This window comes from Coffea eugenioides, chromosome 4 (genome assembly GCF_003713205.1).
Source record: "Coffea eugenioides isolate CCC68of chromosome 4, Ceug_1.0, whole genome shotgun sequence".
Taxonomy (NCBI): Eukaryota; Viridiplantae; Streptophyta; class Magnoliopsida; order Gentianales; family Rubiaceae; genus Coffea; species Coffea eugenioides.
In genome coordinates this window covers 5,161,415-5,178,621 of record NC_040038.1, presented here as the reverse complement: position 1 = coordinate 5,178,621, position 17,207 = coordinate 5,161,415, and the positions used below count along the sequence as shown (strand labels likewise).

General features: G+C 36.3%; 3 protein-coding genes across 3 annotated transcripts; 1 reads left to right on the top strand and 2 right to left on the bottom strand.

The window, feature by feature from the left end:
* Window positions 1–966: 966 nt before the first annotated feature.
* LOC113767962 (protein MOTHER of FT and TFL1) lies at window positions 967–2,127 on the bottom strand. Its single transcript, XM_027312168.1, has 3 exons — window positions 1,933–2,127; window positions 1,636–1,697; window positions 967–1,057 (listed from the first exon to the last, which is right to left on the bottom strand). Exons 1-3 carry the CDS (start codon window positions 2,125–2,127, stop codon window positions 967–969), a joined length of 348 nt encoding a protein of 115 aa, XP_027167969.1.
* A 3,385-nt stretch (window positions 2,128–5,512) lies between these two features.
* Window positions 5,513–7,741, top strand: LOC113767961 (multicopper oxidase LPR1 homolog 1-like). Its single transcript, XM_027312167.1, has 3 exons — window positions 5,513–5,764; window positions 6,101–7,561; window positions 7,688–7,741. Exons 1-3 carry the CDS (start codon window positions 5,513–5,515, stop codon window positions 7,739–7,741), a joined length of 1,767 nt encoding a protein of 588 aa, XP_027167968.1.
* A 4,909-nt stretch (window positions 7,742–12,650) lies between these two features.
* On the bottom strand, window positions 12,651–15,915 carry LOC113767992 (uncharacterized GPI-anchored protein At4g28100). Its single transcript, XM_027312202.1, has 2 exons — window positions 15,081–15,915; window positions 12,651–13,182 (listed from the first exon to the last, which is right to left on the bottom strand). Exons 1-2 carry the CDS (start codon window positions 15,801–15,803, stop codon window positions 12,856–12,858), a joined length of 1,050 nt encoding a protein of 349 aa, XP_027168003.1. The 5' UTR covers window positions 15,804–15,915; the 3' UTR covers window positions 12,651–12,855.
* Window positions 15,916–17,207: the final 1,292 nt, after the last annotated feature.

Genomic DNA, 17,207 nt, shown 5'->3' with positions numbered 1-17,207 from the left:
AAAAATGTCAGTCAGTCAATCAATCAATCTGAGGATTAATTCTGAAGGAAAAGTTTTCACCATCTGTGTTTTATACCTAATCTCTTTGATAAAATAGTAGAAGAAAATGATTGAATGATTTATAATGTATACTCTTGGAACTTCAGGCCGATTATTTGAAACTTCAGATCATTAAAAACTAAAACATTTTAGTTTTTGAATGTGTATTTAATCTATAATATTGAATTTAATACCACTACAATATTTATTTGATCTCCACTAATGACAGTGGAAATTATTTCGTACTTAGTTCTACAGAGATTAACCTACTTGATTTTCATTTCCTTCGAGAACGATAAGGAAATATTGACATGTTAACTTTACAGGCTTCTTTCGCTAAGTCTATGGCAAGTGTCTCTTAGGAATACATGAAATGCAACTGAACTTTCAAAGCTTCTTGCTTCACCTTAATTTCCTTGTTTTCCAAATCCGTTCATGTACTTGGGTGATTTACAAAATCAAGATGTACACAAAACCCTAAAAATTTAATCAGTGATCGCTAAGGGTTCAGTAAAAGGTTTCGGTTCCTGTTTCAGAAGTTTTCTTACGTCTATGCAAAATGGGATGTGACAATTGGCTCCGTTGCTCTTTTTGAAATATACAGATCAGTTCTTAGGGTTTGGGAGAAATGCACGAGAGGGATAGTACGTGCGCGCGCGAGTGCGTATATATGTTTTCTTTGCTCCCTAACATGTTACGTGATGGGCGAAACTGATGATCATGATCAAGAAATCAAGGGTGGCAGTAAAGCCATTTTTCCTCTAGATCAAGAGTGATCTTGTGATAACTTCCAATTAAACAAGAAAAGATTATATAGGAAAAATTAACAAAAGATAATCTATGGCTATTGATCTCTTGCATGCATGCACGCACGGGGTGGTGAAAGATATTTCTCCCTTTTTTAATTGACAGGTTCAGATGCATTTATCATGTATAGGTTGTGCTACGTACTAAGACTAGATATTGCAGAGTTTCACCTTGAGAAGCAATACTGCCGCCTGGGATGTCAGTTACAATCCTGTGATGCACAGAGTGCGATGGAAAAAAAATTTCAAAATCGATGAAATTAGGCTAGGAGTAATAAATTACAAAATGATCAAAAGCTAAAAGATGGAAAACAGGAAAAAAAACCAAAACGCTAAAAAAGAATTGAATTTTGTAAATCCCTCATAAGTTTTACTCCCTCCGTCCCATTGAAACTGTCATGCTTTCCATTTTGGTCTGTCCCAAAATGTTTGTCACATACTCAAAATGGAAAACAAAAATTCTCTTGCTTCAATTTTTACCCTTCAAGATTCCCTCACTCTTCACTTTTATTAGTGGGGCCCTTTGATTTTCATTTGCTCTCAACTCAAGTTGCAAGACATCCGTGAGATACACACAAGGTTTAAAGTGATGCGTGAGAATCACTCTCTGTTGGCGGATTGCATTTCTTGTAAGTAGTTTTGGCCCCACATGTCATTTTTGTCTCCTTAACCACTAATGACCACACATTCTAGTGGCAAAATCGGAAAACAAATCTGAAACTTAACACTGTGCATAAAACGTTCAGCTCCCAAAGCACGACAAAGTTTTTGGGACAGAGGGAGTACTTACCAGTGCGCCCACTCTCTCAGGGTTGGCTCGCTTGGACTAGGGTCATCGGGATCTATCATCACCTGGACCAATAAAATTTACGGAAGATTTAATAATAATCTCAACAAAAGAAAAGCAGCATGCATTTGATCTAGACATAAGAAACCCGCATTTGTATGGATCATCCGCCAAAAAAGGGTTTCTTAAGAGAAAAAAACAAACAAAAAACAGAAAAAAAAGAAGGTTGATGATCGAAAGTCCTAGAAAAATATTGACAAAGTATAAAGACAAGGTTATAGAGTGAAGGAAGATGTTTACCAAAGTGTAGAATTTACCAGGTTCTCCACCGATGGTGACTAGAGGAGCAGAAGCAGCAAGAGATGGCTTGACATCAGAGCCATTGGTGACATTCTTGTCATCAAAGTAAAGAGACATGCTCACTGATGGCTCAAACATCTCAACCACATCACCGATGAATTGGAAGACGACCAGGGGATCAGAGTTGACAGCCATCAAAGAGACTATCAGCTTATAAAATCAGAGGACAATGGCTAGAGAAATACTTCAAGAAAAGCCAAAATTTTGAAGTGAGGAAGTAGTGAAGCACCGTAGCACGTTGATGAGGAAGAAACGTTGCAAAATGCAAAAGGTGATTAGATTAACACGGTTTGGCTCTGATATCTGCGACTGTTTACAGGACGATACATACAAGACAGTAAGAAGTAGATCACTTGGGCAGGATCTGATAGATTATTTGCAAAAAAGGAAAAAAATTGCATGTTTTATTAGTTTGTTGGGGGAAAACATTAACACGGTTTGGCTCTTCTTCCGCTAGGGTTCAATATGGTGGGATCCATTTATTTGTTAGTTTTGTATTATGTGAATCTGAACAACTCAAATTTAACTTTTTCCTTGGATTGAATCGGCTGATTTATATGGTGAGTTGCTGGAAGAATAAAGAAAAAGACAAAATATATATATAGAAATTGCAATATAAGTCCTAAATTCTCATTCGTGTTAATAGCGAAATTGCAATCCTTGTTGTGATTTTCACTGTTGTCTACATCATCAAAACTGTAAAACACATCAGTAAAAGATCTTTGAGGTAATGATTTTCATATAGACTGACGTCGAAAAGAGCAAAACCTTGAAGTTCATTCTTCATTGAGGTGAAAGAATGGCAAGGTCTTTTTATTCGTTAGAAAAAGTTATACCTACTTGGATAATCAGAATTACATTAACTTATGTAATCCCGAGCTATCATACTGGAAATCAGAATTACAAGAATCACAATTGTTCATAATTGAATTTTCAAATTCTAAATAACAATCAGTAAATGCCATGAGCTAATTTAATAATGTTATCTTCTGTTGAAATAGTTGTAACTGTTATAATACTAAGTCTATAACTAGCTTTGGCAATTTAGGCAATTTGGATACTTAAATGAAGAAATGGAAAGTAGAGAAAGAAACGTAGAGAGCCAATTCATAAGGAATGGGAAAAATAGAGACCCATTAAGAGGAAACCTTGGGAAAGTATGCATTTCGATCATGTTCAGGCATAATTTCATGTTCATAATCTCGAAAACTTCATAGTCCTTGGAATTTGTTTTTAGATTTTATATTGAACATGGACGACGTTGTGAGAAGCTTTTTTTTGGTCATTTATTTTGTGAGATATAATAAGAGATTTCATAAATTTAAAACTTCTCATGTTTATTGAATCAAATCTAAATTTCTCTTTAGATTTGAAACTGTTTCTTTATCTAAAACTTCTTACGTTTATTGAATATGATCTAAAACTTTTGCATTTATTTATTCATTTGTATGAAAATACCCTTATGGAAGTTTCAATGCTATTGTCATGTTTGTTACTATTCAGATCAGTTGTATCGATTGATATTTAAATTTATATGTATCTGTATCATATTCGTGTTTAATGTAATCATTTTTTTTTAATAATAAAAGCGTGGACGCCTTTGTCTAGCTAAAGGAAAGGTTTGACCAAGAAAACTTGCCGCCTCTTTTGGGTTGTGAAATGGCCAACTTTTCTCCGAATTAGCATTCAAATATTGAGCTTACTCGTCTACAAATGAATTGAGCTTATGTTTATCAATATCGTCTGCTCAACATGGCTATCAAGGTGGTCTCAACTCTCAAGGGCCATACCCCCATGGTAGCCTTTCTTTTTCTTTCTTTCTTTTTTTTTTTTTTAAAAAAAAAAATTAAAAGACTTCTGTTTTTTATTTCAAATTGTACTTTCTACACTATATCTACCTTCACAACTTTTTTTACAATACTTATCAAAATTTTGTTTGGACAGCTGATTATTTTCCCAAATATATTTGCTTACATCATCATTACAATTTCTAATACACCTTTTTATCTCACATACATCACATCACAAAAAGTACTACAGTAAAAATATCTCAAATAACTTACAATCCAAACAATTACCTTTTATACCTAATCTCTTTGGTAAAAGAATAGAAGAAAATGATTGAATGATTTATAATGTATACTATTGGAACTTACCAGTTGATTATTTAAAACTTTTTTTTTTTTTGGTAAAACTTCAAATCATTAAAGACCAAAGTTTGCCAATTATTGTCACATACTCCATGGTTTGCCCGGATTCGGTGTATTTCCGACGACTTCGTCTTTCCTACTTGTGGACCCTTAAAAGAGGCATGAGACTCTGTCTCCGATTAATTGTCAACCTTTTGGAGGAAAATTGAGGCATGATGGTTTAAAAAAAGAAGTCGAAAAAGTTTCTTGCCCTGTTGTCAACTATATTTGAAACCTTATAAATCCAATTACTTTTTAGTTGCCCTGTTGTCAACTATATTTGCCCAATTAAATTGCTATTTTTAGGAGTTTTGTAAAAAAAAAAAAATGCACTGTAACGATTAGATATAGTGAGATAAAAAGATAATTAAAAAATGTGTTCACAAAAAATATAAAAATTTTGTTGTAAAAAACCACAATCTAGACAAAAAAAATTTTGGAAAATTTGTTTCCTTTCTTTTCTTTTTCCAAGTGCCGGTCGCTATATTTACAAGCCCTTTTCAATAATAATGGAAGGTTCCATCCAACTTAATGGACGTCATAATCCTTGCTAATATTTAAAATCGAATTAATGTGATCCATCTCATCAAAAAAAAAAAAAAGTAGACAAAACTTAGATCGTGATCTTGATTAGTTAGCCTACAATTGGACATATCTGCGTAGGGTTAATTCCAAAACCAGAAACTAATTTTAATACTCAAAGCTGAAATAGCCAGGTTTTGACTAACCAAATTTCGATTTTCCTTAGATTCAATATGCAACGCGTTTTGAGCACAAGCAACTTTTAAAAAAAAAAAAAAAAAAGTTTTTAACGTGTGTGTGTGGACTTTGTGCCTTTGCTTCACTTGTGTATATATGGGGGAAGATGATGAGTGCATTTGTAGACCAATTAGTCATTCGAACTTGTGCTCTCCACACTCTTTTTTATTTCATCAACCCTTCATTTTCTCTCTTTTTCTATTTGTTCATCGAGGTAAGTTGATGATGATGAAATCCCTCTTGTAGTCTGAAATGGTGAGATCAAATTTTTGACCATTGTCGTCGTGACAATGATCACATATACTGACACGATTATCATCCCAAGGTGTAGGTATTTTGTGTTTAGACTGATTAATCACTCAACTTAATGCTGTTTTCGAATAGCGAAAGCTGGTCATTATTTGTTGGAAAAGTAAGGTGATTTCGTAAAAAAGAACTGCCTTTTTCTTGAAGTTTATCCCTTTGTGAAGGAAAAACTTTGGCATAGTCGGCTCTCTATTTATAATCAAGAATTTTTTTAAGCTGTTGTTTCACTAATATGTGAAATTTCATGATTTGTCACAGGATCTTCAATGGGCTCCTCGAAGGTTTTAATTTCTCCAAAAGTGATCGGTTTATTAAGCTTGTTTATGGTCTTGAGTATCATCGGTGCCGCAGAAGTACGACCTCCACCGGTAACGGAAGCAACGCTTCATCAGATAGCTGCTTCTTTGCAAATGTACGTGGATGAACTTCCACAAATTCCTAAGCTACTGGGCTACACCCCTAGTTACGGTGCACCAAAACCAGGAAAACTGACTATTGGAATGTACAAAACCACTTGGGTACGTGAACTTTTCATCTCTAATAGTACATCTCAAGAATTAAAACAAGTCTTTGATAAATTCACTAACGCACCAAGCATCATAGTAATCTCAAGATGGATTTCTTGTGTCTATAACTATGTATTTTATCAAGACGACAACCATCTGTTTACACAAAGTTTGTACCTTTTCGAAAAATGACTGCCCTTTTGAATTGAGTAATAGGTCAACTATCAAGAAACCATATTTGGAAACAAAGTCGACGACAATATTTTTGTGCTCTTATGTTGCATCAATTAACTCTACCATATGTTTGATAACTTTCTCAAATATTATAACATATGGTTCCTTTTGCAGAAATTTCATCGTGATTTTCCTCCAACAACTGTCTTTGCTTATGGAACATCGGCAGCAGCAGCAACGGTTCCAGGTCCACAAATAGAGGCCATCCAAGGAGTACCAACTTATGTCACCTGGCTAAATTATCTACCTGATCATCACATACTTCCCTGGGATCCTACGATCGCGACTGCCATACCCAAAAATGGAGGTGTCCCTACCGTGGTCCATCTTCACGGAGGAATCCACCCACCGCAAAGCGACGGCAACGCTCTAGCATGGTTTACGGCCAATTTTCGCGAGAACGGACCCAAATGGACCCAATCAACATACATGTACCCTAACGTACAACATGCTGGAAATTTATGGTACCATGATCATGCCCTTGGTTTAACTCGTGTTAACCTCCTAGCCGGCCTAATTGCACCTTTTGTTATCAAGGATCCAGCCTTAGAAGCTAAATTAAACCTTCCTTCCGGCCCTGAATTCGACCGACATCTCATGATCTTCGATCGTAGCTTCTACATGGACGGATCATTGTACATGAATTACACTGGTGACAATCCCACAATCCACCCCCAGTGGCAACCAGAATACTTTGGTGATGCAATGATTGTTAATGGTAAGGCGTGGCCGTGCCTCAAGGTACAACCGAGAAAGTATAGATTTCGGATAATCAACGCCTCCAATGCCAGATATCTCAGTCTCTCCTTGACAAATGGCCTCGAATTTATCATTGTCGGCTCCGATACATCATATCTTCCATCTCCTGTGACCTCATCGAACATTCTCATAGCACCAGCTGAGATTTTTGATGTTGTGGTTGACTTTTCATTGGCAAAGGCTAGCGAAATCATGTTGACTAATGATGCTCCTTACCCCTATCCCAACGGTACTTCTCCGGATCAACTTACTAGCAAGGTTATGAAGTTTATTATCAAGCCAGAGGCTCCAGTTCCTTATGATAAATCAAGTGTTCCACAAGGTCTAAAAACTTATGCTACCAGTTCAATCACTGAAGCAACAACTAAGAGGTACATAGTCATGTATGAGTACCAGAGCTCCACAGGGAACCCTACACACCTATTAATAAATGGCAAGAGATTAGTAGACCCTGCGACAGAAACACCAAAATCTGGAAGTACTGAGGTGTGGGAGGTGATAAACTTGACTGGGGATAATCATCCTCTGCATCTTCATTTGGCTGAGTTTCAAGCAATTAAAGTACAGCAATTGGTGGATTTGGCTGGATTTACAACATGCATGAAGGTGAAAAATGATGCTATTGCCTGCAATGTGACATCCCATGCCACAGGAAGTTTGCTGGATATTCCAGCGTATGAGAAAACATGGAAAAATGTGGTCAAGATTGAACCTGGCTACCAAACTACGGTGGTGGTTAAGTTTAATCTGGTGGAAAATGACGTACCTTATCCTTTTGATGCCACTGTAGAACCCAATTATCTGTACCATTGCCATGTAAGTCTGCGATCAACTTTGATCTACTAGCATGATTTAATCATTTGACCAGTAGCTTTTTCTATGGTCGTTTAATATAATTTCTTTCCCTGGGTCTTTCGTGATATTGGGTATTTGTTTTTGCAGATTCTTGATCATGAAGATAATGAGATGATTCGCCCACTGAAGCTAGTGAAATAAAAAGATCTTTCTGACAAATGATAGCTTGTGATGATTTGGATTGTAAAAGAACCGAGTTCTTAACGAACAGTTTGATCTCAAATCGTTAGTGACATGATTAGTTAAATAATAAATTTTTTTTTTGTTGAATATGTGATGTTATAATTGTGTCATAATTTTGTGCAATATGGAATATAAAGTAGGGTTGTAATTGAATCGAACTGCTCGTGAGCAGGGTCAAAAACTCGACTCGGACTCGAGTTAACCGAATTTGAGTCGAGTTCTAGTAACTCAATAAGTCTAGCAAGTCGAGTTCGAGTATCCAATAGTAAGGATTGAAAGCTCGTCGAGCCTTATTGAGTTTTTTAATTTTAATTCTTTAATATATTATTATTATTATGAAATTACCTTTGTGTCCAAAAGAGTGGTTGAATTTACGAAATGTTTCAGATTATATGAAAATTTTCAAAGGCAACAATTTTTTTTTGCTAAAAAATTGTTAAGAAAAATGAAATTCGCAAATCTCTCTGACTCAAACTCGATAAAACTCATATTGACTCGAGTTTATGCAAGTCGAACTCGAGTTTTGTGAGCAATACATCGAGCTCGAATTCAAGTATCTTTCCTGCATGTCGAGTCAAACTCAAGTATCTTTCTGGACTTGCTGCCCATTACTCCCTCCCCCCCCCCCCCACCTTGCTCCCTGCACCCCACTCCCCCCATCCCATCTCGCTTCCCCCATGAGGGCTAATAAAAGTAATGTATAAATGTATTAGTAAATTCAGTATAATTAATTAATAATTTCTATTAGTATGCATGTGGAATTATTAGTATAATTGATAATATTAATTATATTATATATACTAATATACATTATATAATACTTATAACTAATAATATCATTATTATAAGTTTATAATTAATTAAATTATATATACATACATACATACATATATATATATATATGATTTTTTTAATAGATGGCGGGGTGGGGGATGGGACGAGAGTATACTCTCTCACCTCTTGCCCTACCCTATCCCCTGCCCCAACAACTATTCCTACCTCTTAGCCATTGTGCTATGGATTCTCTCTTTAACAAAATTTTTAAATTTTTGACTAATAAAACATGTTTATTTCATGTATTTCCATTTTGTTATCATTCAAAAGTGGTATATTACTTTGATTAGCAATCTTCACGTAATTCAAGAACATAACTGTTCAGTAAAGAATTTCAATTAAGGATTTTTTTTTTAAAATGAAACGTACAAGGTAAATATAATTGGTATTCATATTATTGGTCATGCTACTTGTTATCTTCCTCGGGGATGCTTCAATAACTTCCTTTAGGGATTCTTCAATAATCTACTATAGTTTGTGATATAGTATATCCAAACAAATGATTTAGGGTTAGTAGAAGTTTGGAAGTGGAATTTTGGACTTGTAGTGAAGTTTTGTAATGATAATATAATTAGTTGTGACAAGTCATGCTAAGAAGGAATAATTTTCGATTTAGGATTTATAGATTTTTGTTTCATGTGATTTCTCGTTAGTTGTTTAGTAATCTCCGAGATAAGAGACGAGTAGTGTTTTAGACTTTGGGTAGTTTAAGTGAGATCGTGAATTGTGACACATGTCATAATTTTGGGGTGAGGTTTAGTAAGGGGATTTCTTAAGGGAGCTGAAGATGGGAAGCGAAATGGCGCTTCCTTTAATAAATGTGAAAAAAAGTTAATCTTTTGTTTAATTTATGACATTGTCCTCTTGGATACCTTTTGCATGGTCAGATTGAAGCAAGTAGGGGTGCAAACGAGTGGAGCTTAATCGAGTAGCTCACAAGTTTGTTTGGTCAAAACTCGAGTTCAAACTCGCATTGATCAAGATCGTGTTGCTTGAGCTATTTGATGAGTCAAGCTCGAGATTAATATGTGAAGTTCGAAACCTTATCAAGTTTAATCGAACTTCAAATATATATGTTTTTTTTTAATTTTTTAATATAAAATGTCTATTTTGTTCCTTGTTTAAAATTATATAAAATATAAGCTTATATTTCTTAAACTCGATTAGGCTCGATTATATTTGATTGGGCTTGATAAGCATGAGATCGAGTTCAAACTTGAGTAATGCAAAATAAAATCGAATTCGAACTCGAGTTTGACTTTCAAGAGTTCGACGAATTCGAGTCCAAGGTTTTTAACTCGAATCGAGCTCGAGTAGTGCACTATTCGAGTTCGATTCGACTCGATTACACCCATAATATAAAGGTTTCCTTATATTGTAATTGTAAATAGCATTCTAGTGGAACTTCTGATTTTTTTTCCCCCTTCAAAACAGTATATCCTGTGCTTTACTAGAGAGCCACGCAAGTTGAGCACCATTTCTGGTAGGAATGTTGCATAATCATAATCCATTCACGCCATCCATAATACTAGAGACATTCAATTGTACGTCCCTATCCTAAATGAGGACAATAAATTGTTCAAGTGCATATTTGACTTGCTCACCGTGGAGTGAGCATAGAAATTAATTATATACAAATAAACGTTGGCTTTCAGGATTAATTAGGACATGTTAAGCACACCATACTTTTCCTGTCTTTGTTTCCATTTAATAACTAATACGTGGAATTATAGCTTATTAGATCAAAACGAGGATTAATTTGGGTATGGATTATATTACTAGAATTGATGTCCATAATATATCGTGGTTCGGAAGTATGCTTCTAAGAAATCCGTAGAAACATGTATACAATTTTGAATTTTGGTTTAGGAATTAGCCCTTGACTGCGCAGAAGCCCCGTGAACTCTATGACAATTAGCAAATTCTTGCTAGTCCTTATTCCTTCACCTAAAGCTGTTTTTGCTTGCGCGAATGTTATTCGATCCTTTTCAATTTATCACCATTCCATCTTTGGCAAACGATTATAGACGAAAATCACGACTAGGACCCAAAATTCTCTCAAGTTAGTTCTTGCACTTTAAAGTGATGTACCTATCCAACTCATATAACCCGTTCAAAATATTAAGCATACTAATTAAATAGCCCTTAGTTGAATTTATCTACTCTGTCCATTGGTAGACAATGATTGTTTTTGTTTTTGTTGAACATGTATAATCTATAATATTGAATTTAATACCATTACTGTGTTTATTTAATCTCCATCGACAGTGGGAATTAATTATTTCTTACTATTACTACAGATCAACCTAGCTACTTGATTTTCGTTTCCGTCGAGCATTGTATGGATTGGATGTATCTTCTGGAAGTGGCAATTGGTGACATTCTTTTTTTTTTTTTTTGGTCATCAAAGCAAAGAGACATGCTCACTGATGGCACAAACATCTCAACCACATCACCAATGACTCGGCCAACGACCAGAGGATCAGAGTTGGCAGCCATCAAAGAGATGAGTAGCTAATAAAATCAGAGGAAAACGGCCAGAGAAAAACTCTAAGAGAAGCCAAGACTTTGAAGTGAGGAAGAAGTGAAGCACCGTAGCACAGTAATGAGGTATAAATGGGAAGAAAGGTTGCAAAATGCAAGAAGGGCTTAGCCAAGAAATGCAACCTAAACAACATGCAGGTTGCGATGGAAAAAGTTGAAGACCACCCTGCCTCTGAGGATTATCAACAAATGTTTTTGTGGTTTGATTTTCAAATTTATATGTATCTATATCATATTTGTATTTGATGTACTTTCTGCCATTAATGCCGATGTTGCGATGATATGATCATTTTTATCAATAAAAAATATGGACGCCATTGTCTAGCTTAAGGAAAGGTTTGACCAAGAAAAATTACTATACTAGTATGGAAGCATGTGCCTTGCACGTGCATTGTGTTTCTCGTTGTAATAATTTTTTTGTACAAAATTTTTTCTCGCAATTAATAAGAAAAGAGAGGAGATATTAACAATTTAATGTAATCTTAAGTAAAATAAACTGAAGTTAGTTAAATCAAAATGATAGCTTATCACGATTTCTTGTACATGAAAATGATTTTTTTATTTTTTTTTGGGTTTGACCAAGAAAAATTGCTAGCTTTGTTGGGTTGTGAAATTGCCCACCTTGCTCCGAATGACTATTCCAACTTTGGGCTTACTCATCCACAAACAAATTGGCCTTGCGTTTACCATCATCATTTGCTTAATATGTGTAAAAATGTAAACTCAAGGCCCATGTACTTGTGGTAGCCTTTTACTTTTTCTTTTTCTTTTTCGGGTGAAAAGGCTTCCAGGTTTTTTTTTTCCAAATTGTACTATCTACTACGCGCTTAAGAAAGTGTTGTCCTTTTATTTCCAGCTGATTATGCATAAAAAGCTTTCCTTAAGCGGAAAAAAATTTGAGCCTAATTGTTCATAACGATGTACTTCAACAAGCATTATATCCATTTTTTTCACACACAACTAATATTTGAAATGCTCCGTCCGCACCTCTAGTAGATCAAAGTTTTCTTTGTTTGGATTAACTGTTTTTTAAGATGTTTTTGAAATATTTTACTGTAACAGTCAGTGTATACGAAAAACTTTTACTATGAATGTTTTAGAAATATTTGATATATTATATGAATATGATGTTTTTTTAGTTATTTTTGTTTGTGTATTATTATAACACTGTATTTGAAAAAATTATTTTTGAAAAATAAGCCAATCGAAACGGAAACATTTGTGTTTAGAAAACACATTCAACTACCTATTTTATTTCATAGATATGCTTATTTAAGTAGAGCATTGATGTCTTTCTTTTGCCCTCGAAAAATGGAGGTACGTGAATGATCATGAGGAGAATTTCCGTTTACCATGGATGAAAATCAGTCTACTGAAAATCTATGTAGACATTGAAAACTTCATCCCATGGCTTGCAAAACAACGTGATCAAATAAATGAGATTTTGCTCCGGTTAACCAGAGTAGTACATCCATAGCAGGAACCCAGAGACGGTCAAAAGAGGATTAATTATCTCTTCAACTTTTAATTGCCTATTTACCATTTGCTAAACTGCCCGAGAACTACAATTTCACTAAACTACACTCATCCGTACAAAGAATTTGGCACATTTGGTACAGAAGATATACTCAACGAGGAGTACAATTTTAGGTACAGACAGCGACTGCAGACTAACTAATACTTTCTGATGAGACTCACATAACAACCATGATGGATAACAAAGAGAGCAGCAGGAAGTACAGGCACAAGGATTTATGCAGAAGTGTCGACGAAGATTGATCATTGATTTCCGAAGAATCGACAGCAAGAGGCATGCCATCGCTGTTGAGAGTGCAGGATTGTGGATAAGTCCCCTCGGTGCTCAACATGAGGGCTCTCAAAACAGCAGAAACTGTATGGAGGTAAGCAGCTCTGTTCTTGTGGAGAAGCCATGTGAGACCCATAAGCTCGCAATCCTTGTTGTGCATCTTGCTTGTCCTGTCTTCCAACGTGCTTGCGTTTCCGACTTTGTCTTCATTCAGCTGCACTTATTCAGACAGTATAATAGTTAATCAGGCACTTAATGATACTAATTAGTCAGTACAAAAACCAGCACGTAAACACTTGATAATAAAGAAATACAAGATACCCTTGATATGCTTCAATGCATTCAAGAAGCTGTATAAACATTCAAGCAGGAAGATTAGATTTTGTAATGCAACAACACTGCGAGTCAAGGACCAGCAAAACTTTGGCACATCACAAAGACAACCCAGAAGCAGATTCCACAGTGTACGCCGTTGACATTTATACTAGCACATGGTGCAATTTGCAATTGGTAAGCCATCAATAACCAAACACATTATTGACTTTGGAGAAATGCTATTTTTGAATTTAATATTGCGTTGAGCAAATACAAGTTCATCAATCAGAATTTTGTGGGATCTATAGCTCCCAAGATCAGTTCATCAATCCGTGCGTGGCCCATGAATAAGATCTGCACTAATTTTTTCAAGAACTGAAACCATAGCCGCTCCTCAGAGGAGATTTCTCTCGTATCCATATAATAGTTCTGCCATCAGAGTCATTGATCACTTAGTTATTGGATCTTCATGCAAGTCAATACAAAATCATATGGCGCTACCAATGCAAGTCCCCAAAACTCACACATCAGAAAACAGTGAACTATTTTAGCATTACTCACTTCCCACTTGCCTTGGCACAAAAAAAAAACAATTCTTCCTCTGTTCCAATCATGAATGACAAGATGCACATTTCTAGGTTTGGTTGGATGATTTGCTTCAAGTATGTCAACACCCTTCCATCTAAAAAACTTGGTAGACTACAGATGAATTACTTTATCGCGAGAATAGCTAGAGCAATAATTAACTAACATACAAATGGATATAATTACTACAGATGTAACAAGTTAGGAAATCTCAATAGATTGCTTACTGTAATTAAGGATATAATGAGGGTTCGGGAAATATGTGGCTCTTAAAGAAGTGGGTAGGTGAGAAATTTGAAGTAGCAGTAGTATTATTTGTTAGCAAAGGGAACTTATTGGAGTAGGTATAGGCGGCTAGAGTGACATTAAAACCAAACCATCATAACAATTACTACTATTTTGACGCTATATAGTTCCATAATTAGAAAGAGGAAGAGAATTAAGGAAATTAGAATATCAGAAAAATAATTTTTGCTAAATAGTCCATCATCCCATAGAAGGCACCCATTCTGAACATTGAACAACACAAATTTTGGACAAACGTTAAACTTTTTGGGCATTTGGTCTTGATACCTCCATTGGGTTATAATAAACCTCTTTTGAAGTTTTGAGATATTCCAAATGGCAATTTGCTCATCTACCCAAGATCATCACAATAAAACTCCCCCATCTTTAGAAGGTAATCTGAAGTTAATAAAGAAATTGAGGGAAAATTAGTGTAGACTACTAAATTTAACGGATGAATGCAAATTTTACAAAATTCACGGCAAACAAGAATTCCGCTTCTACTGATAAAAAAATAAAAAAAAAACACCTTTGTAATCCGCTTTTGTCTACTTTACATCGGAGAAGACATCCTATTAGAATTACATTCTTGACGTTCATATACACATAGGTCGTGTACAACAATTAGTCAAACTGATCGTGAACTAAAATTGATAAGCGGCGGCTCCGGCCACCACAAGCGCGTGAAAACAAGCGCTTCTATGCATGCAATGCAACTAGATTCATGATTCAAATTCAACCACAGTCCTCAGGAAACGGCATGCGCAAGCAAAAGCAAATCCCCCCAAACAAACAAACCAACTTTCCCAATTTCTCCGAAAACCCACAGTGCAATGAAAAAAAAGCAAAGCTAAAAAATCATCGACCCTCAAAGAAACACACTGAAAAACACATACTAGGAGCAGAGTGGGAAATTAGACGGCGTACCAGATAAAGAGTGTTTAAGCACTTTGAGCAGCCAGCAATCCCAGCATAGCCGTTAAGACTACTGCTGCTTGAACAATCTTCTTCCAGCTTCTTCACGCTTTCACCACCAACTAGCTTCCCAAGCGAATTTACATAAAAAGCCTCGGGGCAGCTCAAGGGATGCAGCCTGATTCCACAATAACAGTAGACAAAATCGCAGGTCTCATTAGGCTTTGCCAAATTTACCCCTTTGTTCCCCAATGCCTTTTCAAGGCTGTCCACGCAGGTTTCTGAGTCGTCCGGGAGGAGTGGCATATCAACCTCACGGGCCGACGCCGTTTGAGGGGTGGTGGTCTTGTCAATGCCGGTGGCCCTCTGAAGTGCTGTTGCGGAGTAAGCTGCGTAGAGCCAGGCCGCAAGAACCGGGCAGCACCTCGTACGGTGGAGCTGACCCGAGTAGGAATTCGGGTCGGGCATGCCGTGGTGGTGGTTTGCCCCGGATCCGCATGCCGATTTTACCCCGGAGAAGAGGTCGTCTGGGAGGTCCAACGGGCACCCGTCGACGTTGGACTCTTCCGGGAAGGCGGGAATTGTGGCGGGAGGAGATGGGGTGGGGAGAGCCAAAGGTTGGGTTTCGACAGGAGCCGGGTCGGGGTTGGGTAATTGGGGCAGAGCGGGGAATTTGGGTGGGTAGATGGATAAGAAGAGGAATGTGAAGAGGAGGAGAAAGTAGCTTCGGAACATTGCTTTGAGAGCTGTAGTGGGCAAATGGGGCGTTGCTTTTCTTTGCTTCTTAAGTGAGGACTAAGGGGTGGGTGCCTTTAATTATGAGAAGAGAGAACTGTTGGCCTAAAAGAACCCACCACCCTGCCACCCCCCACCACCTTCAAGGTTTAGGACTCACAAACAATTTTTATTTTTATCTTAATAATAATCATATGATATCAGAATTTACTAGTACTGCAAATACACATCTTTGATTTGTTTTTCTATCATTAATTAGTCTTTTTCTTTATTTATTATTTTTTTTTAAAAAGGCGGTATTGAGAATGTAGATGCAATTGAGCAAGGGGGGGCTGATTCTGAAGGACTATTATAAAGACAGAGGATAGCGTGGGGTAAAGAGTTTGATCATCGATGAAAGTTTTGTCTGCCCTTAGGTTGAGTGGCACTACTGACCTAACCTAATGTCTGGGGGCCTAAAAATCTCAAACAGAATGGGGATTTTCATGTACTGGTATGATGAGCAAATCATGGTGCAGGGCTACTAGCATCTTGAGAAAATGGGGATTTTAAGTTTCATGCTCAGACAATGGAATGGGTTCAAGAAGAGTGCTAGTAGTACATGTTACGATAGCCTTTTGGGTACGTAGCTGCTGAGTTACAGGTGTTCTTGACATAAATCTTGTGTGGCATTCCAATGATTTTTAAGTAAAGAATGTTAGAGAATTGGATTTTGCATTACATCATGTGCCCTTCTTGCATTCTGACAAAACACACTCTGCTATTCCTGCAGAATAATTTAGCTGCTGAAGTTGCATTCTCATGCATAATTTGCCTGGGCCTGATTTTGCAGATAATAAAGGACCTGATGGGGACATATTCTATTGTTTCTTGGTGTTGCTTCACTTTTATCGTAAATCTTTTGCTGTTACTTCCTTTCCTTGCATGACCTGTCTTTTACAGTAACATGTCTGCTTCACTTCATTTGATTTTCCTCAGCTCAACTCCCCATTGATATCTGCTGCGTCCTCTTCCATTTCTGACTCCCCATTGAATGAAGTCTAGAGGAAATGGAAGATACTACTATTTATATAACTTCTAGGTATGTAGATACTCCTCCTGGTGTCATTATTGTTAGTTTATACCTTACGGTAGTGGAGTCTAGTTCACATCTACAAAGGGAAAAAAAAAAAAAAATCATTACTTCCCGGAGAGAATTGGTGCTTCGAAAGGGACTTGAAACTAACACTTAGTTGGCTGGCTATATATTAATCATCATATTATGACTTTGTATGGATACTTTGTTTTGCAACCTTCAGGACGCCTAATCACTTTTTTGTTTTCATTATCATTACTATATATGTAACAAGTATGATGAGTCAACTATATTTTATATATATATTGGTTTAGATGAAAATCGCGATT

Excerpts from the sequence above, each read along its gene's own strand:
- LOC113767992 (XM_027312202.1), bottom strand. The coding sequence starts at position 15,803 with ATGTTCCGAAGCTACTTTCTCCTCCTCTTCACATTCCTCTTCTTATCC. Across the intron at positions 13,183-15,080 it reads GCTTAAACACTCTTTATCTG|CTGAATGAAGACAAAGTCGG; the intron begins GTACGCCGTCTA and ends GAATAAGTGCAG.
- LOC113767962 (XM_027312168.1), bottom strand. The coding sequence starts at position 2,127 with ATGGCTGTCAACTCTGATCCCCTGGTCGTCTTCCAATTCATCGGTGAT. Across the intron at positions 1,698-1,932 it reads CTGGTAAATTCTACACTTTG|GTGATGATAGATCCCGATGA; the intron begins GTAAACATCTTC and ends TTATTGGTCCAG. Across the intron at positions 1,058-1,635 it reads CTGAGAGAGTGGGCGCACTG|GATTGTAACTGACATCCCAG; the intron begins GTAAGTACTCCC and ends TGTGCATCACAG.
- LOC113767961 (XM_027312167.1), top strand. The coding sequence starts at position 5,513 with ATGGGCTCCTCGAAGGTTTTAATTTCTCCAAAAGTGATCGGTTTATTA. Across the intron at positions 5,765-6,100 it reads GAATGTACAAAACCACTTGG|AAATTTCATCGTGATTTTCC; the intron begins GTACGTGAACTT and ends TTCCTTTTGCAG. Across the intron at positions 7,562-7,687 it reads ATTATCTGTACCATTGCCAT|ATTCTTGATCATGAAGATAA; the intron begins GTAAGTCTGCGA and ends TTGTTTTTGCAG.